Source organism: Chelonoidis abingdonii, chromosome 2 (assembly GCF_003597395.2).
Source record: "Chelonoidis abingdonii isolate Lonesome George chromosome 2, CheloAbing_2.0, whole genome shotgun sequence".
NCBI lineage: Eukaryota > Metazoa > Chordata > Testudines > Testudinidae > Chelonoidis > Chelonoidis abingdonii.
The window spans coordinates 109,567,383-109,593,876 of record NC_133770.1 but is presented as its reverse complement, the minus strand read 5'-3'; the positions used below and the strand labels follow the sequence as shown (position 1 = coordinate 109,593,876).

At 39.2% G+C, this 26,494-nt stretch overlaps 1 protein-coding gene across 1 annotated transcript in view; it reads left to right on the top strand.

Annotated features, from left to right (window-relative positions):
- The window catches only part of DDC (dopa decarboxylase), an 82,890-nt gene that overhangs the window by 37,486 nt on the left and 18,910 nt on the right, over positions 1–26,494 (top strand). Inside the window, exons 7-11 of the mRNA XM_032800296.2 lie at positions 6,537–6,603; positions 8,357–8,451; positions 12,707–12,774; positions 19,333–19,409; positions 24,035–24,054. Coding sequence (XP_032656187.1) covers positions 6,537–6,603; positions 8,357–8,451; positions 12,707–12,774; positions 19,333–19,409; positions 24,035–24,054 — 327 coding nt within the window. The remainder of the gene's footprint in view (positions 1–6,536; positions 6,604–8,356; positions 8,452–12,706; positions 12,775–19,332; positions 19,410–24,034; positions 24,055–26,494) is intronic.

Genomic DNA, 26,494 nt, shown 5'->3' with positions numbered 1-26,494 from the left:
AACGAGTGGCAGTAACTATGCCTGAGTCAGAGTCTCTCCCACCGACATAGTGCTGTGCACACAAGTGCTAAAGTTCTGCTGACATAAGTGATCTGAGTTGCCTCTAAGTTCATGCAGTCTCTTGAGCAAAAATGATTTAATAGAGAGGGTGGAGAAGGAAAATAAAACCGTGTGTTTTATGGGTCAGATTCTCCTCTCAAAGGTACATGTATAAATCAGGAGTAATTCCATTACAGTTAATAGAAATATAAGTGAGGAGAGATTCAGGCTCATGTGTTTACTGGGCCTGATAAGCAACAGGAGCTCTAATTAAAATAGATTGGTCACTGTGTTATAGTTTTTTCAGATAAGTAAGGTTTGGTTATCAGACTTGTTTGGCATTTAAAAAAAAAAAAAAAAGAATCTTTGAACTTGTATATCCACCACTGATGTCTTTTAGCTCTAGCCATTTATTCATTGGTGCACTTAGCACAAAGTATAGTAAAAGCTGGGAGCAAGGCCAGAGCAGTAGTTTTCATTTGCTTCCCCAAGTTCAAAGCCATGTATATTTCCATTCCAAAAGATGTATGAAAAAATCAAAGCACAGCTATAACTCAGCAAATGAAAACAGTTGTGTTACACAGGCTATTGACAAACAGGCCCGATCTCATGAGGTGCTGAGTGACCCCTGAGAGGAACTGAAGTTGGCAGGAGTTGAAGGCACTCAGCACCTTGGAGCAAGCCCCAAACTTGGCCAGCATGCTAGTTGGGCCCCAATTCAGCAAAGCACTTAAGCACATGCTGAGATCCCACTGACTTAATTGGGAATTAAGCGGATGCTGAAACTTAGGCCACGTCTAGACTACGCGCCGTATCGGTGGGTTAAAATCGATTGCTCGGGGATCGATATATCGCATCTAATCTAGACGGGATATATCGATCCCTGAGCACGCTTATATCGATTCCGGAACTCCACCAACCCCAACGGAGTTCCAGAATCGTCATGGCGAGCCGCGGACATCGATCCCGCATGGTGAGGACAGGTGAGTAAATCGATTTTAGATATTCGACTTCAGCTACATTATTCACGTAGCTGAAATTGAGTATCTAAAATCGATTTTACCCCGTAGTGTAGACCAGCCCTTAGGTGTTCTAAATGCTTTGCCTCAGGCTCTCAAATTGAGATGAAGGTACCTAAACTAGGTGTCTGAGTGCTGGTTTGAGTGTCCAAATGTGCAACACGGTACATTAACGTAGGCTCTAAAAAGTTGGAAAATAGGGTCCACTGCATATAAACTACATTCACTTAGGCGTGTATAAGTAATCTGTGCCTATATTGACTTTCATAAGCCAGTACAGATACATGACAGCAGCTGCTGTATATGTTACAATATACTTCAAAGAGCTATTGCAGTGTCCTGCTGCTGCAATATGATCACCTTCTTGTTTGTGACTCTAGCAGAAACAGCTTTGTTGGGTGATGATTTACAGGATATGCACAAGCAGATACTTGGCATCCAGGCCACTGTGGATAGTGATTGTATCAGCACTAGGCTGCTGGAGGTGCCAGCCCTCAGATGAGTTGCAAAACTGAGGTCCTGACCACAAATGATTATCAAAAATTGTAGATGTCACAAGAGTAATGGTGCTAGTTTCATGCCCTGGCCAAATTCTAGTTTGCCTAGCTGAATTTCGCTTGCAGTTTCAGTTGGATAAGGCATCTTTGCTTTCTGTCTAGGAGGTGGCATTGCAATGTGCTACATTCCACTCCAGAAGTAACTGCATTACATACACAGGCACAGTTCTCATCATTGTTAACTATTTCATTAATATGGGTCCCAATATGATGAGCATAGTATTGGGGTTGCGGGGAAGAGGTGGATAGCTAAATTAATAGCTCTCTAGTTTAGCAACTACATGGTAGTGATTTTGAATTGAGTGTACAATATCCTGCTGTGTTTTTTTTTTTTAAATAGGTCTTGTATTTGTAGTAAAATGACAAGAAGTTTAGCATTCAAAACTCTGTCAGGTCTGAAATAACCTTGCAGGCTCCTTTCACCCTACCAGAATTATAGAAGCTGGGATAAACCAGGCTGAATTTAGCTTAGTGTGCATTGTTCAGTGTTAGTATGAATAAATATGACACCCACATACAGATCACTGTTAATCAATTCCTAAAGTATGTCACATGCTTTAGTTCAGGGGTAGGCAACCTATGGCACGCATGCCAAAGGCAGCACGCAAGTTGATTTTCAGTGGCACTCACACTGCCCAGGTCCTGGCCACTGATATGGGGGATGCTGCATTTTAATTTAATTTTAAATGAAGCTTCTTAAACATTTTAAAAACCTTATTTACTTTACATACAATAATAATTTAGTTATATATTATAGACTTATAGAAAGAGACCGTCTAGAAACATTAAAATGTATTACTGGCACACCAAACCTTAAATCAGAGTGAATAAATGAAGACTCAGCACGCCACTTCTGAAAGGTTGCCGATCCCTGCTTTAGTATATTTAAATTAAATGAGCTTTCTTGGTTTTCTTATATGCCCATTGCATTAAGCAATAATCTCACTACTTCGATACCTCTGTAGGTTTTGTATGATAGACCCTATTCCTTTATTGAGTCTCATACAATGTACATAGCTAACTTCTAGAAATGCAAGTAGGCAGACACTAGCTGTGGGCAGAGCAATCCCCCTTGTGTATCACTGGGACACCAGTCTCCTGGAAGTTGTGGAAGCAGTGCTCCCTGAGGTTTGTAATACAAACCTGCAGGGCATTATAAATATTTGTGCAGGTTTAGGTCATGTACTCAGGAAAATACTATACGAGGTGACTGATGCAAGCATTTGGCTGCTTTACATCAGAGCAAAGGCTGTGTTATATTTATACAACATAATCTGAAAAGGATAATGCCTTGGGCTTTTTGGAGCGCTCAGTTCCATTTCTGAGATGCAGCCTGTCCCCTGCACAAATGTGATTATGCTGTTCTAATATGGGTTACAAATTGGGTTAGATTCATTGTTTAGTACTGATACAAGGTAATGAGAGCCCTGAAGAGAGCAGATGCTGTTACTTTAAGTGGTTTCTGGCAATTAATGCAGGTGGCTTTGGGGTTCATGCACCTACAGAAAAAAACATTAAAATTATTTAAACAGCTGAGTCATTCTTTATGGAACAAGCCATTATTCAAACAACTGAGCCTATGTATTGAATGTATACAATCTCTGACTATAATGGCACATTCCTTAAAGTGATTATAGAGAGCGTGTTTGTAGCTTAGTGTAATCATATAATGGTGCTGACAGCAGTATACCATATCTTTCAGCTGGCTGAATTGAGCTCAGCAATAATCTTGCTTCCCTTTATTGTCCCTCACTAACCACTGACACCTCTCCTGCATCCGCTTGGTGAAGGCCAGTAATCTAATTATAATACATATGTACAAAGAAGCAGAGTTATGACTGCGTGTGCCACAGTAATTTTGGGATTTCCTGACATGGGTCCTTAACCGTGTAACCTGAACATTGTAGTAATTGTTCTTTATAGCCAACTTGTGCACATGCACCGACGCAGCCCCATTTTCATAAGGGTGCTCTCTCTTTTTCAGCGCCCAATTTGCACCTGCACAATTTATATCCCTATTTTTGTACCTACAGTTCGACTGAAGGTGCCGATCTGATACCCGTGCCTCTTCCTGACTATAGGAGCAAATCAAATAGCCAGCAATGCAAGTACTCTAGTTCATTTTCAGTTCATCTGTGGTACAAGATCTGAGTGCATACTACACCAGTAGAATACAGACCAAGCCTCAACCCTTTTTAAAATGTACCCCATAATTCCTAAAGGCAGGGGTTCATACCTGGGATGCTTCAGCCTAAAGAGGGGTTGCAAACAGGGACCAGAGGGCTACAAACATCCTGTCTTGCACATATTTCTGAATGGGATGTGGGACCCAGGGTGCTCCCAATATGGAAAGGGGATGGTGATATGGATAAGGCTAAGAACTCTTACTTTTGGTACATAGTTTTATCTCGGTGTGTGAATAAATCCCCATGTCTATGTATTTGCCATATCCTTTGTTTTCAGAATCTCATTTGTTTCCAGACAAGGTTCACAATAGTTAGATTGAAAAGACCTATTAGATCAGCCCTGCCAAATTTTAATCATCCATTTGCCTATAGCAATCCTTTTATGGTTGACTAAAATATGAATATCCTTATAATTATCATTGTTGTCATAATCAGGCTGAGGGAATAAGTTCTGTGCCTGGTCTGGTGATTTTTCATGGTTTTATAAGGCTGCATGAAGTCATGCAAGGGCAGGATATGGCCACCTTAGAGGACTGTTTTACCAGGTATAATTAGGTTAGCCATCTCTATGATATCCGAGTGCTTCTTATAAAACATAAATGCAAAAAAAAATCTCTTTTCTAGCTGTACCAGCAGGAATGAACATTAACGTTATTGTTGGAGATACATACAATATGGATGCAGATGTGTTTTGAGACAGCTATTGCCCTGTGTTTTTAAAAGCCTACTCATAATATAGTATTTGCTCTCCTTTCTTGCAAGCTTTGATGAGCAGTGCAATAGTTACCAAAATTGACATTTGAAGTTCTGTTGCTGGCCTCTAAGTTAGTCTGAGAGCTAGGCAAATATTTCCCATCAAAATTTGATGAACAGTGAATAGCATTTTTTCTGCAAGTCGTTTGAAGTTTTCCATTTAAAAAAAATAAATTTAACTGAATGAAGTTTTTCCTTTTTTAGGAGAAAAAGCACCTAGGCTTTAACTTGTCTCACTTAGCATATGTTAAAGTATACACTGCTTGTTCTACACTACACCCTTTAAAGGTATTAGAACATGTTTCTTTATGCCTGATAACAAACCTTTAAATCTTAGTCTATCCAAAGCCTAAGTGAGAGGCTCTAGGTATAAATCTGATCGCAAATCAACTTAACAGCAAACTTAAAACTACTCAATATGGACGGATATGCCACTGTATGTTTATATTAGTAATGGGAAGTTTTGGAAGGTCTCATCAGATTAACACCCAAAATGTAGGCTGCTTCTCCTTACATGAAACTTTTTAAAGTCTGCAAATTGGAAATAGAAATCCTGCCAGATTTCCTGTACTTCCTATTTCAAGTTAGGCTATTCTTTCAGTATTCCGGTCTTTCTCATTGTATTTTACCACTTAGTTTCCTATCTCAGGCAGAAACAGGAAGGTTGGAGGCATGGGTAATTTTGGGTGAGGGGGAAATAACCAGACTCTTTCAGACTTCAACAAATGTTTGAATGTGTTATGGGCAAAAGTTCATTAGGTTGTTTTTTTTTTTTTTATCTTTCCCTACTTTGCATCTATGTCTATTACTCCCAAGGTGGATTACTAGGTGATGATTAAATGTGCATGTTTTATTGATAGATATTTTTATGAGAGTACAGGCACATTGCACACTGTGATTACATGTTGGTAAATTTGTGAGAGCATAAATTGGTGTAATTTATTGACTAAGGCAAACCAGAAGGACAAGGTTGTAGAAGGGAAGCAACCAATAGTAAGAAGGATGTTCTTTGGCTTAAGGCACTGAACTGGGATTCGAGATATTTGGGTTGGCCCTGCCACAGACTTCCCCTGAGACCTGGGAATAATTAATCACTTTGGGCCTCAATTCTCCAGCTACAAAGTAGGAATAATGTTACTTCCTTTGTCTACCATATATATTTAGACTGTAAACTCTCCAGTGCATGGACTGTCTCTCACCATGTGTGTATATACAGCACCTAGCACAAAGGGGCCCCCATTTTCATTGGGGCCTGTATATGTTTATATCTATCAGAATAACAGTAATATAAAAGATAAAGCAGCCCCCACACTTTAGCTTACACTCTCTTGTTGCTTGCTTTCACTCCACATTTTCACTCCTCTCAGGGGAAGTTACAACAGCTTACATTCACCCACTTATATCTTCCTGCTAATGTGAAACTTCCTCCATTATTTACATCACATCTGCATTTGGCCCATTGTGTTCATAGTGCTGCAGACAGTTTAGAAGAGAGAGAGAGACACACACACAGGGAAGAGTCAGGGAAGCTGACTTTGAGTGTTTAGCATGACCCTGGAAGAGAAGGGCCTGTGAGAAAATCACTACCTTGTGATAGCGCCAGTAACTTATCCTTAAACCACATTCTGAGCTCAGTTATACCAGCATAAATTAGAATGAATTTCATTGACTTCAGTACAGCTATTATAGATTGACACCTACGTAGCTGAAATTAGTGTTTGGAGATATATGTAGAATCAAAATCCTTGGTGCAAACTCCCATAAACTCTGGAACCATCTTGTATCCAGAACGACACACTGCAATTCAGTTGTTGGGTAGGTATTGATTAGAAGGCTGCAATTATGTGTGGGTATTCAGAAGTCCTAAATCACCAGAGTTCTTTCTATTCCTTGAGGTCTTTGTGGCTTGCTGTTTCTCGGTTGGTAATTGTCTTGGCTGGAAAATTTGATTTTAAAGTTTTGCCTTTTGTTTTTCTCTTCAGTTTTGTGCAACACTTGGAACCACACCTTGTTGCTCCTTTGACAGACTGTTAGAACTGGGTCCTATTTGTAAGTCATTCCCTGTTGTTTCTCTCTAAAATTTAAATATAAGGTACAGTCTCTTGCTGATTCATTTCCTGGGTGTTATGCAGTGTCGGTGTCCATTGGCAATAATTCTGTCTATAAATCTTTCACTTGCAGTTATTTTCTAATATCACTTCAAGAAGCAAACTTGTACTTTTAGGCCAGATCACTAACTGGTAAGAAAGAGGGCCATAGTTTCAAAGTTTTGTTTTTAAAAAACCCTCCTTTGTGGCAACATATTTTGGGACCACAAAATGCTTACATGCCTGACTTTGTCCAGGGCCAGCTCCAGGGTTTTTGCCGCCCCAAGCGGCGGGGGGAAAAAAAAGCTGCGATCGTGATCAGCAGCAGCTCCACTGCCGCTTTCTTCTTCGACGTCAATTCGGTAGCAGGTCCATCCCTCTGAGAGGGACCGAGGGATCCGCCGCTAAATTGCCGCTGAAGAGCCTGACGTGCCGCCCCTTCCCCTTGGCCACCCCAAGCATCTGCTTGCTGAGCTGGTGCCTGGAGCCGGCCCTGAGTTTGTGGCTCCTTTCTTTGGTCTGTTCTGCATGAGTCAGAAAAGCTTCACCTGAAGCAGAATGAAAAAAAGCTGAATTGTGTGTCCTTCCCTGTGCCCCTCTGTCACTTTGTATCAGTCAAGACACAAAGGTCCCGCCCCCTCTGCAGAGGGGTGAACTTCACCCTCAATGTACATATGTATAAGTCATAAAATGAGGAATATGCCCACAGCTACGTGAACTCAGTGCAAAAACAACAATAATAATCTCAAACATTTGTTCAAATAAAAGCTGAGAATTAACTTGGAGGGGATACACATATTTTAATGTTTTTTTTGCAAACATTTATGCAAATGAATTTTAGTTCACAAGAATCCAAGTACGTGTGTAACTAATCTTTTCACGTGAATATCGATTAAAGTGTGTGTGTGTGTGTGCGTATAATGCAAAAAAAAAAAAATGCACCAGAAGTGTGTGGTGGCTGTTGTGACTGATTTTGTTGACTTGTTTCAATGTCGTCCACTCAGGGACTAGAAATATTGCCATATGACTTACTGTCAATGAACAGTCGCATAGAGTAAACTGTGAGATCCATATTCTGAAATATTTTTGCAAAAACAACTTATTGAATAATTTAAGGTAACAGATTTGTAATACATCAAAGTTTGCTCATGGGTAAGAACAAAGTTTGTTCATAGTTTAATATCCCAAAATAAATTGGTTGCTGTAAATAGTTTGTTCACTCTATTAGGACCCTGGATACTCATGTTATATAAGAATGTATCATCTTGGAGCTCTGGCCATTGCTAAAAAGGGCCAGCAAAGTTAAAACTTGTGTTGCTATTCCAGTTACAAAAATTGAGAGCGTTCTTTATAGAAATTAGTTAACATCACTAGGTTTTTTTTAAAGAAATACATATTTTTAAGCATCCTGAATTGATCATAAATTAAGATTTTGTATTGCAAGTTAATAGTAAATGGAGTGTCCAAGGGCTCGATCCTGCTAATAGAACTGTGGAGAGTCTGTGTGCATGGATTCTTTAGTAGAACAGAGACCTATGTGACGTGACCTCTTAGATCTCTGTCCTAACTGAATTGATAAAATATGAATGGCAAAAAAACCCCAAAAATGCAGGGACTGCAAATCCCCTCTAGTCACTTGGTCTAATGCAAATTAAGAAAATGTTTTAAAGAAAAAAGCTGTCTTTGCTTATTTAATTTCCTTCATTTTTTTCCAGGCAATAAGGAGAATATCTGGATGCATATTGATGCAGCATATGCAGGGAGTGCTTTCATCTGCCCTGAATTCCGACATCTCCTAAATGGCGTGGAGGTTTGTGATGCTCCCCAGGGGTACCCAGGGTTGCGTGGGACCTCAACACCACCTACCCTTAGTGTGAAGCTGTCTTGTCTGTGCCTGCTGTGGATTAGCTCCCTGAAACCAACAACTTCTGGGAGTACAAGCCTTCCTGGCCCCCTGCAGGCCTCGCTCTCTGTGTACAAGGAGCGATAGGCACACACCAACCCCCAAATACTCAGTTTCCAGCCCCTTATCCACTGGACACTCACAGTATTGCCAGAGCTGCTGTTCTCAAAGGACAGTACATACCAGCTTGTAAGATTCAACTGAGGACCATCACTTTGCTTAACATAGGGGTGTGTGTACATATATATAGTGAAAACAAGAATAAGTTTATTATCAAAGAATAGCGATTCAAGTAATAGTGAGTAAGAATATCTAAATCACTAGGTAAACTGGGTGCAAGTGAACAATACATATTTGAATATGGCTAAATGTAAATGTTTATATCTAGGAACAAAGAATGTAGGACAGCCTTACAGGATGGGGGACTCTATCCTGGGAATTAGTGACTCTGAAATATATTTGGGAGTCGTGGAGGATAATTAGCCTAATATGAGCTCCTAGTGTGACTCTGTGGCCAAAAGAGCTAATGAGATCCTGGGACAATTAAACAGGGGAATCTTTCATAAGAGCAGAAGGGTTATTTTGCCGCTGAATTTGGCACTGGTGCGACCGCTGCTTGAATACTGTATACTGTGTTCTTTTCTGGTGCCCACAAGTCAAGAAGGAGATTGATAAATTGGAGAGGGTTCAGAAAAGAATCATGGGAATTATTTTGGGGAAGTTCTATGGCCCTGTGTTATACAGGTGCTAAGATCAGGTGATCAAAATGGTCCCTTCTGGCCTTAGACTCTATGAATATTGGAAAAAATAGTTACATGGAAAACAAAAATTATAACATGCTTTCTGGACACTAAACTTGACTAACAAGTGACTTTAATCTAACAATGTTTGTCTCACCCAAAGTTCTCGCCAACATACATCCCTTTTTTTCATTAAGCAAAAGTGCTATCCTCTTACTTCTTCAGAGAAGGGTGCCAGGGCATCCCTTTCCTCCCTACCCAAATATACTCAAGTAAATATTTGATATGTACCTCAAGGTAAGGTTCTCTGCCCCTGCTGTGTTCACTGTCCTGTTAGTTCTGTCTTACAATCCTTCATTTGCATTCAGTTCAGACTGGAGATAGGAGACCCACTGTAAACAAGACAAGACTCAATTTAGATGTAAACAAATAGATGGAGAGACATCCCAGTCTGACAGCAAACCTGTTTTTCACTCTTCCTTGTGTCTAATACCTTGATACAGAGTTTAAGAACATATTTTCAGTGTGTATCCATAATTCCTTACATAGTATCTGTACATACATTTCACAATGATATTAATGACCAATGTGACTCTGGCTTTCATTTCAGACCTCACATAACATTATTTAGTAAACCAGAATGTACTTCGTAGAATCAGGAGATTCCTGCAGTTCTCCTACACACTCTCTTGTCAGCTGACAAAAAAGAAAGGCCCCATAGATTCTTAAACCTCTGCTTTCCTGTGACTGTAACTCAGAGTCCATGCTTGATCAAGATGCTGCACTTCTGTACAAAATATTGAAAATGATAGATAGATAGAAAGCAAACTTTGTGTAAGTCTGGCTATGCTGGCAAAGAGCATTTCCTTCCTCTGGCCCCCCAGCACCTCTTCTGGCACTGTGATATTGGAGGAGGAGGGGTAGGTTTGTGTGCCACTGTAGTCCCTGTCCCCGTCCCACCAATGATCCCCAAATCAGCAGAAACGACTCCAAGAGTACCTAGGAGTTGCGTCTTCCCATGGTTTGGATCTTGATCAGGACATAAACTTCTTTTAAGTTCCAAGTAAGGAAGGATTATATCAAAATGTTGGATTGTTGATTCAGACCACTATCAAGTCAGGGGTCAGCTGTTAAATTCAATCCAGATCCTCCCTAAGTTTAGAGAAAGGGCTGTATGTCCAGTGTTTTGGTTTTTGGGCCCATCTTAGTCATCGTTCAGTAAGTTGGTCCTACAGGCTAAGCTACAAAAGGCAGCAACCGAAACTCATAACTGGTCTCAGGCACATTTGGGAGCAATTTGTATAAATAAGGTAACATTAAAAGATTTGAGAATCATAGATCCATTTTTGATATGCTCCTCTTGGGAGTGAATCCTTACAGCTGCTTTTAGATCATATAATTTGCGCAAAAATGCGGAGTTGAACATAGACAAACTTGCTCCACAGAGAAGCAAAACTTAGCTTTGCCAACTCTCACAGTTTTATCATATCAAAAATAGATTTAGTTTATAATGGTTACCATGTCAGGTAAAACCATTTCTGCAATTTTTACACACGCACAAAAATGTGCTGTTCAAAATACCAAGTAGCACTGAAATCAACCCAGCATGAGAGAGGGTGACTTTTGCTTAAATATCCTGGTAGAGAACATTTTAACATCCTAATTTTATAAAGTTTAAAAAATATAACAACCCTATCTCCCCTGTTTTGAAAGCAAGACATAGAAGTATTACTATATACCTACTATACCATAGGGTTCCCAACCTTCTAGGATTGTCCTGGAGTCTCCAGAAATTAAAGATTCATCGTTAATTAAAGATTTTTTCATTTGATGAAACCTCCAGGAATATGTCCAACCAAAATTGGCAACTCTACATATAAGGCCAGACTGCATCTGTGTCTATAACAGATGGTGTTTAATATTTGAAAATGACTCAGCTGAAATTTTCTTCCAATAACTCTCAGGTTCCTTTTTCTTTTCCTCTTACTGAGTCAGCTGGCACTTAGTTGCTTAGATAAGGGTGCTGTAATTTCCTGATGCTCCCCTCACACAGTCAGATAAGTCCTTGTCTTCCACGTCAATGGAGAAAATATCACTGTTTGGTAAAGACAGAAATTTAAACAGAGCAGCTCTGATAGGTAGACTAATAAAAGAGGAGGAAAAACCTAACAAATGAAGCATTTCTCTCCCATTCTTTTTTTTTTATCAGCAAATGAAGCTTGCTGTAATTTCCTGTGTGGATTTTATTAATTATTTTTATAGGTTCCTGCAGGAAATGAATCAGCATCCATTGCACAGCCAGCATCTGTTAGTGTAGCAACTATTCAACAGCTCTGAATAGATTCCCTACCTCAGATATTAGAAGGATAAAAAACTCCTCCAGCATGGGCAACCACTGCCCTTTCACCAAAGATGAGGAAGTTAATGAGAAACAAATGTGAAAAGATACCTATTAGGTGGCAACTGGTGCTTCAAGATCCCCACTTCTCCTTTGTGTCCCTGCTGTTCAACATCAACTGCTGCCATAGGACCTAAAGGAGAAGACTTTCAACACAAACGTCCTTCATGCCTTTCACAACATGGGAAGCGTCCATCCTGAATACGTGTAATGCAAAGTTGATATTGTCAAAAATTTAATGTATACCCATGCGTTCTGTGTAGAACTGGTTGAAACTGTTCGTTTTGTTTTGTTTTTTGGGTATTTTTTTGTATAAATTTATTTTAGCTGAGAAATGACTCTGACTAAACAAAAAAAATGTAAGGAAAAAATGATTTTTGACCACCTTTAATTCTGTGGTTAGACTGACTGAAACACAATTCTAGATCAAAATCTATTACCTGTGTGTGCGTGCACATATAAAATATATGTCTATGTTTATAATATTAATTTCTCACTCTGTGAAATAGTGAAATCTAGGAACTCGAGTAGAAATGGGCTAAAAACCAAAATTTGGGATGTTTTGTTTGTAATGAATTTTTTTTGTTTACATTGAGATGATTATGTATGATATAAAATCTGTATTAAAAGCACATTACCAATGGCACAAGTCAAACATTCAAGATTTAGGAGATGCCAGAAGTTAGGTTGTCCAAGCACCCTGATTTCTGCTCCCTTGTGTGTATGCATAATGGCTCTGATTCAGCAAAGCATACTTAAGCATATGTATAACAGAGCAAGCATGTAGTCCTGTTGACCCTGGAAGGCTTATATGAGGCTTACATGTTGGTCCTCTATGCGGGATGAATTTCACTCAGCTTGCTCATATAACTCTCATTTACTTTGGAATTTCAGGAAAGCATTTTGTTTATGTTTTAGTGCTGTCCTGAATCTGGGTGCAAGTGGGAAAATGGACAGTGCTTTTATAACTTGAGGACTCTGACCCATATTTTTTCTAATTCTTCTCTTTTTAAAACCCTGTCAGTTTGCAGATTCATTTAACTTTAACCCGCACAAATGGCTTCTAGTGAATTTTGACTGCTCTGCTATGTGGTAAGTAATACAGGATTTATAAAGTTGTCAGAAATGGTGAACTTTATGGTGAAGAACACTCTTTCTAAACCCTTATTCCCTTTGTCACATAGAAATATGGAGTTTTGTCTAAGTGAATGATGCACAGTAGTATGATAAATTGTTTGACTGAGGTGGTAGAAAACTAGAAATGGGTCTGAGCCCTGAAGTTTGGAGCTAGACATTCAGGAGATTCAGATCTATTCCATTTTGTGCTCATCGTTTAAAGAAATGAATTGCACATTACACCAAACTTCTTTCTCCATTTTGATATGGTCTCTCTGACTGCACACTTTAAAAGCCTTTGTTTATGGAGTCTGGACTTCAGTAGACTCAGAGCAGTGCAATTCAAAAAAGCCTTTGCAAACATTTTTCAATTATTTTCATTATTCATGTGTGAGGAGCAAGACTGTATTTTGTGTTCCAAAGAGGTGCCACAGAGAAACCTGCAGGTATGTCAGGGACACAAAGCAAAATAGCCTAAAGGAAATAATCATCATCACAGGGAGAATAATAATAATAAACAGAATAATATAAAATTCTCATAACAGACAATCCCATAGCTAGGACTTAGAGCTTCCCAACAAAACTAAGTGTATTGCCAGCATCTCACAGTCACCCACCATCTGAGTATATTGATTACCAACAGAGCTGCTCAGGAAATGCTAAATATTTTCCATGAAAAAATTCAAAAGAAACTTTTTTTGAAAAAATCATTTTTTTTAAAAAGTTCCATTTTCAAAAACTGAAAAAAAAATGGCTTTTCATTTTTTGTTGAAAAACTAACATTTTCATTTTGGAAAAAATGGCTATTTTTAATTTTAAAAAAATCACCTGACAAATCTGGAACAGTACTAATTATCAGTACGTTCCCTCTCTCCTTTCCTTCTCTCTTATCTTCAGCATTACTAATGTGTAAAAACATGAGACTTTTGTGCTTATGGCTTCATCCTCAGTTACAAATGAGCACATCACCATGTAATAGGAGCTTTTCAGCTCGTAGGTTAGGGTTGCTAACTCTAAACTGTCCAGATCAGTGTCCTGCTGCAAATGTTCTTCTTTTTGGTAAGTATCAGTAGGTTATTATGATTATTCACCACTGTAGCACCTGGGAGCCCTTTATCATGAACTAGGACCCTCATTGTGCTAGATGCTGTGCAAATGCAGAACAGAAACAGTCCCTGTTTCTGGTGTTTTGATTCTGCCTCATTCTTACTGGTAGTCACATCTCAATAAAGAATATTTTGTGGTTTAGAACCAAGCCCTAGAGTGTAATTATCTCATGATGAGATGTGTGTCTCTGTGTAAACATTAGAAAGGAGAAGGGCGGAATTCATTTTCTTGCTTCCCCCTCAACTCCCTTTCATGATTCACAGAACCGAGTGTCTGAGAAGCCACTGATGGAAGTGAGGAAATGAACCATCATACTCTTGGCTTTCTCTCTCAATTCAGTTCTCATATGGCAACAAAAAGTAATAAGAAGAAACTCAGTAGCTGCATTCATGAGCAGTTAGAGCAAACACTTTTCATTTCTTTGAAAGAAAGTAGTGTAATTCACAAAATAACTACTGAATGGTGCAATATCTAGACATCGTTAGAGTATGGATTTGCTCTTGCTTGCATGGACATAAATCTATGGAGTTACACCAATGTAAAACTGGTGTAAATCAGAGGAGACTTGGGCATTTAAGAGGAGATTTTCAAAGGCACAAATGGCAGTGAGATGCCTCACTTACATCTGTGCATCCCTTGGAAAATCTCCCCCTTAATCCCTTCCCCTCATAATTCTGTTAAGCCAAGTTAAAAGTATATTAAAAAATTACAAAGTAATTTTTTATTTGTATTGCTCCTACTCTGCCAAAGCCCAGACATTTAAAAATCTGTATATATATGTGTATGCACAATTGTAAAAAATAACCTTAAGAGAATTCACTCAAAATTCCGGGCAACCTTAACTTTGTAAAGTCCAAACTCTCTTCATTTTGAATTCTTTGCTTGGCAACTTTTACATTTTGAATGTAGTTCTTTAAACTGAATTTCCCAGGGGTTGTGGTGGGAGTTTATCATGATAGATAAATTTTGTGATGTAGAACAACTTTCTAGACAGCACTAGAACAGTGAACTCACACTTTGTGCATTGGTTTGTGCATAATCCTATGGAATGAGATAGGGTTCCTCCCAGACTCCAGGGGCATATAGTCTCAGGCCTTAGAGGTAGTTTGCAATCCACTGCGGATGGATAAACTATACCTATTTAGTTTTCAGTACACAGAGCAAGGTCCATATACATCTTGTCCAAACCTGTGTGCTTGAAGTTAGGCACATTAATCTTAGTTTAGGCACCTAAATAAAAGTAGCCTGACTTTCACAGGAGTGAGAACCTGCAGTTTCTGCTGAAGTTAATGGGTGCTCAGAAGTACATACAGCCATCAGGGTCTCTATTCCTTTCTCTTTAAATGCACTATTAGTATTATTATTTTATTAGTCTGATTTTTTATTATTATTAAAATGATCCTGTTTGTATCAGGAAAGAGCAAAACCGCTCCTGGCAGGCCAATAACACTAGTAGCAGAATACCTTCATCTTACTCCTCAGTAACACTGAGTGATTCCAAGGAGACCTACATTTTTATTCTGATCATAAAAATATAACAATATTGGTTTCTGACCCACAGGAAAGCTTTGGGGGAAACAAACTTCCATATATGAAAGCAACTGTCTCCAGACATATGATCTTCTATATGTGGGCAGCACTATATTCCATTATTAATCCTCCTATATTTTCCCCCCAATTACTTGAAAGGTTCCCTTATTGCCCTACTGGATTACCACTTTCTGTTATTGTTCACACACATTCATTATCTATGTGCTGCCAGGATGAGTTACCCTTCATAGCACTATTGGGGAGGGCTTTTTTGTTTGTTTTTTCTCTAGCTAATCCTTTACATCAGTCACTTTCTCTGCCTCATCTTTCCAGTGAATTACCTTTCCCATAGATCCAGCGAATCAGTCAGCGCTCCCAAATTCTTCTGCAAAGCAACTGTGGAAGTGTCTTCTAAGCAAAGCTGTGATACTTAGGCTATGTCTTCACCACCCGTCGTATCGGCGGGTAGCAATCGATTTCTCGAGGATCGATATATCGCATCTCATCTAGACTCGATATATCGATCCCCGAACGCGGTCCTGTCGACTCCAGAACTGCACCGGAGCAAGTGGCGGTAGCGGAGTCGACAGGGGGAGCCGCAGATGTCGATCCCGCGCCATGAGGATGGTTGGTAATTCGATCTAAAATACTTCGACTTCAGCTACATTATTCACGTAGCTGAAGTTGCGTATCTTAGATCAATTTCCCCCTCTAGTGTAGACCAGCCCTTACTGTAAATGACCTTCTGTAGCAATTTGCTCATTTAGATTTCTCCCTCGGGTTCAAATATAATGGTGTTTACATCTATTCACATGCATGCACAGGGTCAGTTTCTTATTCTTGCCTGTCTAATCTGCCAAAGCTTTTATACTGTAGAGCACTTCAAAACTGCAGCCTGAAATGCATAGGCATCCCTATAATTTTGGTTGTGGGTCTGATCTAAAACCAGAAGGACATATTTCTGATTCCACCAGATAAAAGATCTCACAAAAGCAGCTGCTCTCATAAGATTTTGACTCTATATGGAGGAAAATCTCGTGAGATCTGGGAAGATTTCTGCCACTTTGGGCTGAAACTTCATCAGAATACATTGCAAGATGTTGGTGCCATTAGGGCCTCACTTCAGCAACGCACTTAAGCATGTGCTTAAGTCCCACTGATTTAAAAGGGAATTAAACATGTACTTAAAGTTAGGTTTAGGTGTAAGTGCTTTGCTGAAGAGGGGCCTGAAGCCAAGCCTGAACCCAAACCTTGAACTGAAGCATAAACACGGTCCAGGTTTAAACTTCATCTCTCTTAATAATGGGAGTGCCACCCAAAACAAAGGTGAAACATTAGATGGAAATATATTCATAAAGGTTGAGATTTTCAAAGAGGCTGAGGGCTTGTCTACATGGCAATTTAGTGTGTAGCAAGCCAGGGTGTGATCTACAGCTCACAAGCCTGCCACACACTAACTGGCCAGTTAGACCCTGCAATCATACACTAAAAGGTCCATAATGCACTTTGATCTACTGCTGTTCCAAAGCATCCAAAGTGCACTAAGGAACTTCCAATGTGTGATAGTAGCGTCCACACAACCAGTCAGTGTGCAGGAAGCCAGTGTGTTCTAGACTGACAACCTGGCTTACAGCACACTAAAGGATTCTGAACATATTATTTTTTAAAAGGAAAATGTTTTTTATAGTTTAAAATAAAATTTTACAAGGAGTTAAACTATAATGAGAAGTAATCATTTTGGTTATTTTCTTTATAAATTAAAATGGACATAATAATTGAGCTCTTTAAAAGCTGCAGTTGTGCAATCAAAATAGGTAACTACTTTTCATAATGATTTCATTATTCTATTCAGAGGGATTTTTACTGTGCACTTGGTGGTATGAACCTTTAATGTGCAAATCTTAGCCAGCTAGATCTTAATGGGTCTATTAGCATGACTTTAGATCTTTAAGAAAGTTTCAACCTCCATAAAGTATCAAAGGAACTTTCTAAAATATGTACAGATACCTTAAATCAGACAGTGGTATGCACAAATGAAGGTAAGGGCATGACTTAAACCCTCAGATGTATTCAGTGTTAGAAGCTAAAATTCATTGTGGGGAATCTTATCTACTCAGGATCAAATTTAGACCTGGTGTGTGCAGATGCAGCTCTATTGGCTTTATTTCTTAGGATTTTAGACTTTTTTTAAATAAAGCCCTCTCAAATAGACATTTTCTTATTGTCAGATAGAATCTTTGAGACTTTTACTTGGGAAAGACCATATCCCCTTTAAAAACAATAATGTCCGTTTAGTACCTGCAGGGCTCACCGACATAATTGTTTCTAAGTATCCATCTATGAGTTAGTAGGAGTGGGAGTTGAAAACACTTAAGCACCTTTTGAAAAAATTGCCACACCATAGCAAGTGTTGTTTAATCAGATGTCCTTTCTCTGATATTGATCAATACTGGATGTTGCAAAAGAAGGGGTGGATCTCTAATTCTAATAGTTCATTGCATCATACCTCCATAGTATGGTTAGTTTCCTCCTGACCCAACGTGGCCCAGGCAAATAATTAAGCAGGCATGTATCTTTGTGCACAAGTCCCATTGACTTCAAGTGCTGCTTATGCACTTAAAATTATGCACCTGCTTAGCTCCTTAAATATAAGGAATGAATGTTATCTTTTGGAACATGATATTGAGTGCATATAGGCAGTGGTCCCCAACCTTTTTTATCTGGCGGGCGCCAGATGACAAGCCACAAAAGACCGTGGCGGCAGACAAGCATCTGCCAAAATTCTGCCGACAAACAGCAATGTCAGTAGGCGTCGCCACCAAAATGACACGAACAAGTAGCGTCATCCAGAGGTGTCACCGCCAAAAATTGGCGGCATTTTGGTGGCTATGCCTCTGAATGATGCAGCTTGTCAGTGGCATTTCGGCGAATGCTCGTCTGCTGGCCAGTGTGCAGGCACACTTAGGTACCCCGCCGGGCGCCATGGCGTTCACGGGCATCATGTTGGGGACCCCTGATGTAGAGTGTGTGCGCATTTGACATACACTTACATGCATACAAAGAGTAAGATATTGGAAATTAGATGTTTAGGTAGAAATTTACAAATAATTCCAATTAGAAACAAACATGCAGAATCTTGTACAAGAAATAGATTTTGTTGACCATTTTCTCTTTGCTATTCCATACTAATGTTCTTAGTTATTTTATCAAATATTTACAAGCCTAATATGGTGATAAAATAGTCTCTATCTTTGGGGTATCTAATCTCATCTTATGTAGATTGCCCATTATTTGTTGTGTATGAGTGACTTCCTCTACAAATAAAGATTATCCCATCAAAATACTTATTATTACTAATCAATATGATGTAGCTTCTTCCCTTTACAAGAAAAAAATATTTGCCTTTGAAAGTTATTCCAACTACACTGCCCACTAGTTTTACACTCAAGGAGCTTGTCTTTCAGAGATGATTACATTATATCAAGCCTTCAAAGCCATGGTACCTCTGACAATGCAATTGCTTCAACATAGAGCTGGAAATACTGCATTCACCACTAATTTTACTGTTGTCTTAACTAGCTCACATGTTCTGGTGTGAGTGCCTGTTTTCCCTGTGGAAGGACTTCGGGTGTGTTTGTTTCCTGTCTGTTTTTAAATATGCAGTAAGAGTTCAATGCTGCAAACCCTAACTTCAGGGCTTCCAATGAGCAGTGACAATGCAGAAAATAAAGGTTTGAAGGATTGGGCCCTATATAAGGACTAGGTAGTACATTGGAAATATGTGACTGAAACCGATTTTCCTTATCTGATTTCCTTACCTAATCACCTATTAATTGTCTTTTGTCTTAGGTGAGACAATGCTGTGATAATCTAATCCATGTTGGTCTTTTTGTGCAGGGTGAAGAAGAGATCAGACTTAACAAATGCCTTTAAATTAGATCCTGTTTACCTGCAGCATTGCCATCAGGAATCTGGTAATTTTGCATTTAAATAAGATCTTTGTTTTATCCACACTTTTTTTTTTATTGCAAAACTCAGTGAAAGGTTAGAGATAAAACTTTTTTAAAATAATCTAAATCTCATTTTCAAAAGTGACTAGGATCAGATTTTCAAATATATTTAGGTGCCTATAGAGGCAGATAAGTGCCTAGTCAGATTTTCAAAAATGCCTAAACAGAGTTAAGCACCTAATCCCTATTTAAATCATTCAACATTTTTAAATAAAAAATGTTTTCAACTTTCTGTTCTGCAAAAAAATTCAAAATATATGTTTCCCACAGGACAGAAATGCAGGCCTTCATAGAGTGACAAGATAGTAGCTGCATTCTCCAAGGATGCAGAAGTAAATAAAGTAAATTTTATCTGATATGAAGGTGGTTGATGGAAAACAATTTTTGAAGCTGCATCGTGATAATATCAAAATACTTGCAGCAAGACACACACACCCCTTTATATGGAGTCTCATTTATTAAGTCTCTTACAGCATATCAGTCAAACTGTTCTTTTGTCCCTCAAGTCCAGCCCTTGCTCCCTTTGACTCAGGAATCACAGAGTACTCCTTCAGTGTCTGCCCAGATAACTCAGGCTGGCTGCAGTCCTTGATTAGCTTCTTCAGGCTGGCCCCTTTCTGCTTCATCCTTTACTCCCAGGTAGGGCTATTTGCATCTCTGGAAGCTTCTCTTTTAACTCCAGGCCTGGGCTGATTTAACCACATGATCTACCTGTCATGTGGTTACACTAATTTTCTCCCCACTTGGGGAGGAGTGCTGAATGAGGCAGGTGGCCTGGCCCCATTACACCTTAAAGATCCAGTCATCCTGTGACAGAGGATAAAGTGAGGCCTACAAATCTTGTGCAGACCTGGTGTCTTTGTAAAATGCCAGTGAAGACCTTGCAGCTCTTAGGCCATGCATAGGGTATCTTCATGTGTCAATGTTGCTCTTGGCACATATCCAGTAATTGCAGAATGGCTCCTGTCCCATCACCAACTGCCCACCTCCCACCCCCACAATTGGTTAGAACTGTGCAGGGCAATTACAGTTGTGCAGGGTACCACTGACTAATGGTACAAGTTGCATAGTAACTTTCCCTGCCCTAGAATAGGAACTTACTATGTAGTATGGCTGTTCTCCTGACTTCTTCCTTTTCTGTTGAATGTGACCCCTTCGGTCACAAGGACAAGAGTCTTTAGGTAGCAACCACGAAGGTGCTAGGGACAACTGCACAAACTGACTGGTGCTACCATAGCGCTGCCTTTCCCTTCTGTGTATCCCTCCTTCCCCATGTAAATAGGCCTGCATTGCGTAAGGAAAGTGGAGCACATTTTTCAGGGTGAAATTGCTACTTTATGAGGAGTTTGCCCTTGTTAGATACAGTTTAAAATAAGTAATTTAATTAAATTATATTTTTCAGTTGCAAGTCTAACAATTACATCTATCAAAAACAGAGCCTTTTACTCGTCCCTTATAATGCTGTGTGATTTGTATCTTCAAACTACTCGGGGGACAGTGTATTACTTGTTTATATGAAATAATGCAATGTTAGGAAGTTTTCTTGTTGTATCAACACTAGGCTTTGGCACCAGGTCCTGGGATTTTCCAACCCGAAACCCAACAAACATCTCATTCTAATTTAGATGAGGTCATTCCAGGAGATAGAGAACAAAGTAACCTTTTCTACCCCAGTAACTTTTTTAAAGACTTGGGTACTAAATGTAGGGGAATTTCCTAATTCCTGGCTATGTGGGCTGACTCTGATTTTAATACAATGCAAATGTGAAGCAAAGCAATAATCAGGAAATTGCACAAGCTGTGGCAAGGAGGTTTGTCCTCTCTGGCTAAAATTTCCAAGAAACATGCTTTATTAGAACAGTGTTTTTATTACAAAAGTATAAATGACTATAACTACACATAAGCACTGAGAGTTACCTACCTTATGTGAAAATCTGCTTTCTTTTTTTTTGTTTTTAAAGTTAAACTGAATATTAGCTGTCATGAAGATTGTGAAATTGACAGCACTGGAATCTGAGGTGACAGTGACAGCAGGAGAAATGCAAGCCCTGTTTAACACTGCCCACCAAAGTGTTTCCTACTTGACTTGAATGTTCCATCTAAGGGTGGGGGCAGTTCAGTCTTTATGCCTTTTCCTCTGCCATCAGAACTACCAACTGCGGTGTTGTTTTTTTTTAATCTGGACATAGTAACTCAACAGAATATTCCACGTAGGTCCTCAGATGGCAGACATAGTCTCTTGGTCATTACCAGCCTGATCCAGATTTGAACCTGCAGTTTAGGAGACTAATTGCTCTGTACCCCATCCTTATTTGCCAGCCCTTTCCCAGAAATAAGAGCCACATTTTTCAAATTCAGGTGCCTAACGTGGAGCTGTTAAAATCATATTTAGGCACGTAAGTAGAAGTGGCATGCTTTTCAAAGCTGCTGAGCAGCCAGAGGCTGATGCTCCCAGTGACTTCAATGGGATTTATAGGAGCTTGGCACTTCTGAAAGTCAAGCTACTTTTATTTAGATGCCTAATTATGGGTTTAGGTGCCTAACTGTGTTCACTTCAGTTGGAAAATTTCAGCCATGGCTCACAAGGAAAACAAGGTGATGCTTTAAACATCATTCATCTATCACTCAGGAATTTAAATGATTGGCAAAAAATATCAATCTGTGTGCAATTACTCTTAATAACTCTGTGGCAATTATATGCACCTCAAAGAGGAAAGTCTTTATTTTGTCAGTAATTATAATTGTGTGTGATTTGCTTCCTCACACCAGGGGAATTGTACTAGCCTGCCTGGCAACCAACGGTATAGGTCAGATCCTAATGGCAGTGTTAGAAGGAAATAGCTTTATACTCTCTTGTGAATGCCACATGTGCTACCACAATTCAAATCCTCCTGATTAAATACAGATGAAATAATAAGGCATATAATCACTAGAACAAGCACTTAATCATTGATTGCTTTCTACTTCACAGCTTATGAAAAGGGTTACTGGTAGATCGTTAGACACAGCCCCTTACATCAACATACAATTAGTTTCCCATCACCAGTTGCCTTACCCTTCGCTACCCGCCTTGCAACTGTTACATTAAAATAGCCATTGAGATGTAAAAGGAAAAGAGTGTTATCAGATTGCCTTGTTACTCATCTGAGACCCAACTGGTCTTCCACTAGGTCAATAGGCGGAGTGTACTTGTGCCGAAGGGGCCAAAACAGGGATGAGAGCCCCATTGTCCTAGGTGCAATACAAGCATCTAGTAAAGAGACAGTCATTGCCCTAAAAAGCTTACAGTCTTGATCATCACAAGCAACAACAAGTTAATGAAGCAAACAAATATGGGGAGGAAGGAAGCGTTAGTAATAACAGGAGTATTTTTTCACATAGTCTAGCCCTGTACACAGTGTAGATTGCCACTGCATTGGAACATGCCTCTGGTCCACCAGGCAACCAGGACTTCACTGAAAATGTTTCCTTTTCCCATAAATAAAAATGTTAGGAAACATAGACATGTCATGTGACTAGTTAAAAAAGTGCATGTAATACAATAGCATATTGTACCTTTTCATTGGGGAGGTCTTAGTTTAGGTAAGCATTTAGTTACATGCTTAAGTGTCTCTGAAGTCAGTGGAACTGACATATGCTTAAAGCTAAACACTTACCTAAGTGTATTGCTCAATAGGGATAGACTTAGACACATGCTTTAGTACGTTCCTGAAGCAGAGCCTGGGACTGAGAGGCAGAAGATATGGGTTTTGTTCTTGTCTCTGTCCCTGACTCACTGTATGACTGGGAGCTAGTCATTTTAAAACTTTATGCCTCACTTTCCCCTAAACTAAACATCAATTTAATCAACAGATTCCTAAAAAAATAAGCACAGCTTGCACCCTAGGTGCTTGAATAAAATAGGGCTATTAATACTGTGCCTACCTCACGGGTATTTTGTGTGTGTGTGGCTTTGTCAGTGTTTATAAAGGGCTTTTAATACCTTGAATGAAAAGCAGAAGTGAAGAGCAAAGCATTGTTGTCCAAGTATAACTGTTGTTTAGAATTCTCAGTGACTTGTCTTACAGACTTGAGTACTAACAATAAGTGTGAATGAGCAACTTGGGGTGACCAACAGCATAAAATCCTTCTTGAAAATATTTCCAGTTTCCCAAAGTGAAGACTCTGGCAGTTTTATGACAAAGATCCTGTGATGAATTGGTGCCCTGTTATTACTCTTTCTCTCTGAGGCAGTGAATTCCTGTTTCAAGTCAAATTACTGAAAGGTGTTTTACTGGATACTTCCCAGACAAGTGTCTCCTTGTAACAGGAAGATAAATAGGGTGTTTGGCATGTCATCATTCACATGATCCCAAATATAACAGAAAGGAGAGCCTCATTTCTCCTTTTGACATCTGTTTCGTTAATTCTGCCAATTGAGGAGTACTCTGTCCTCAATTGCCATTGTACTCAACGCTACCGAGAACCTCGCGGCATCATGGCCAAGTGTATGGGGGCAATGAAATATAAAGATATTTCATATCATTTAGCAGACTGTTTTTTGCTATCACAGTAAATAGATTTAAGTATTTTTTTTCTTTAACTTACAGGGCTTGTTACAGATTACAGGGTAAGTACAGAGCCCTCAGTAGTAATAACAACATTGATTTATACACGGTAACTTTTCTAAAAATATGTTTTTCTTTTAATTGTCGCTATAGTAACTCAGAGTTAGTTTCTTTTCTTTTTTTTCTGTGAAAGAGGCTCAACTTGCTGTTCCCTTGATAACTCCCCAAACCAGGAAAATTTAAAAAACTCCAGTCCCTATTTATTTTTAAACCTTTTGTTTAAAAGTATGTGATGGTACAGATTTATGCCAATTAACAACAAAGGGTAAGCAATACAAGCCAAAACAGGGAAATAACTAATTAAAGAATATTTAGATAAATTGGATGTATTCAAGTCAGCAGGGTCAGGTGAAATTCATTCTCAGGTACCTAATGAACTAGCTGAAGCAATTTCAGAACAGTTAGCAATTATCTTTGAGAACTACCGAAAGACAGGTGAGGTCCCAGAAGAGTGGAGAAGGGTAAACATAGTACCTATCTTTAAAAAGGAGAACAAAGAAGATGCAGGGAATTATAGACCAGTCAACCTAACTTCAATACCTGAAAAGTTACTGGAACAAATTATTAAACAATTTGTAAGCACCTAGAGGACATTAGGATTGTAAAGAATAGCGAGCTTGGATGTGTCAAAAACAAATCATCCCAAACCAATCTAATTTCCATCTTTTGACACAGTCCCATATGACATTTTCACAATCAAAATAGGGAATTGTCGTCTAGATGAAATTATTATAAGGCGGGTGCACAACTGGTTGAAAGACCATACTCAAAGAATAGTTATCAATCGTTGCTGTCAAACTGGGAGGGTGTATCTAGGGCAGGGGTAGGCAACCTATGGCATGCGTGCCAAAGGCAGCATGCGAGCTGATTTTCAGTGGCACTCACACTGCCTGGGTCCTGTCCTCCAGTCTGGGGGCTTTGCATTTTAATTTAATGAAGCTTCTTAAACATTTTAAAAACCTTATTTACTTTACATACAACAATCGTTTAGTTATATATTATAGACATAGAAAGAGACCTTCTAAAAAGATTAAAATGTATTACTGGCACGCGAAACCTTAAATTAGAGTGAATAAATGAAGACTCGACACCCCTTCTTCTTCACCACTTCAGGGTTGCTGACCCCGATCTAGGGGCATCCCACAGAGGTCAGCCATAGGTTCAGCACTATTCAATATTGTCATTAACGAGTTGGATAATGGAGTGTAGAGAAGGCTTATAAAATCTCCCAATGACACCAAGCTGAAAACACTTTGCAGGACAGGATTAGAACTCAAAACAATGTTGACAAATTGGAGAATTTGTCTAAATTCAACAAGATTAAATTCAATAAAGACAAGTGCAAAGTACTTCACGTAGGAAGGAAAAATCAAATGCACAGCTACAAAAATGGGGAATAAGTAGGTAGATGTTAGTGCTGCTGAAAAAGATCTGGAGGTTATAGTGGATCAGAAATTGAATACAAGTCAGCAATGCGATGCAGCTGTGAAAAGGGCTAATGTCATTCTGGGATGTATTAAGAGGATTCTCATATGTAAGACAGCACTTTACTCGGCACTGGTGAGGCCTCAGCTGGAGTGCTGTGTCCAGTTCTAGGCACCACACTTTAGGAAAGATGTGGACAAAATGGAAAGTGCAGGGAAGAGTAACAAAAATTATAAGAGTTAGAAAACCTGACCTATGAGGAAAGGTTAAAAAGACTAGGCATGTTTATTCTTGAGGAAAGAAGACCTAGGGGGGATCTGATAGCAGTCTTCAAATATGTTAAGGGCTGTTATAGAGAGCATGGTGATGATTGTTCTCCATGTCCACTGAAGGTAGGACAACAAGTAATGCATTTAACCTGCAGCAAGGGAGATTTAGGTTAGATATTAGTAAAAAATCAAACTTTCTAACTATAGGGGTAGTTAAGCACTGGAACAGGCTTCCAAGAGAGGCTGTGGAATCCCCATCACTGGAGGTTTTTAAAAACAGGTTAGACGGACAACTGTCGAGGATGGTCTAGGTTTACTCGGTCCTGCCGCAGCACAGGCAGCTGGACTTGATGACTTCTCAAGTACCTTCCAGCCCTACATTGCTATGATTCTGTGTCTGACTGATAGCTCTAGGCTTGGCTTGGCTAACAGAAGGAATCTTCCTGAAGATATTTTCTTTAGACCATAGTGCGTAATAGGTTATTTTAAAAACTTATTATGAATGTATTTTCTCCTAAAATGAAAATCTTTCTATTTCTTAAAACTTTATTTAAAAAAAATCTTTATATGGACCCTTCATGGTAAGTTTGTCTTTGTGCCCTATCTCACAAGGTGCAGAGCTCCTTGTGTAGACTTTAGTGGGAGTTTTGGGTGCAAGAGCAATATGTGCTTTGTCTCAGGATCACTATCTTCTGACACCTCCTCTCCTTTCCGCTTTTGTATTTAAACAGTTGGGTGTTGACTGTGC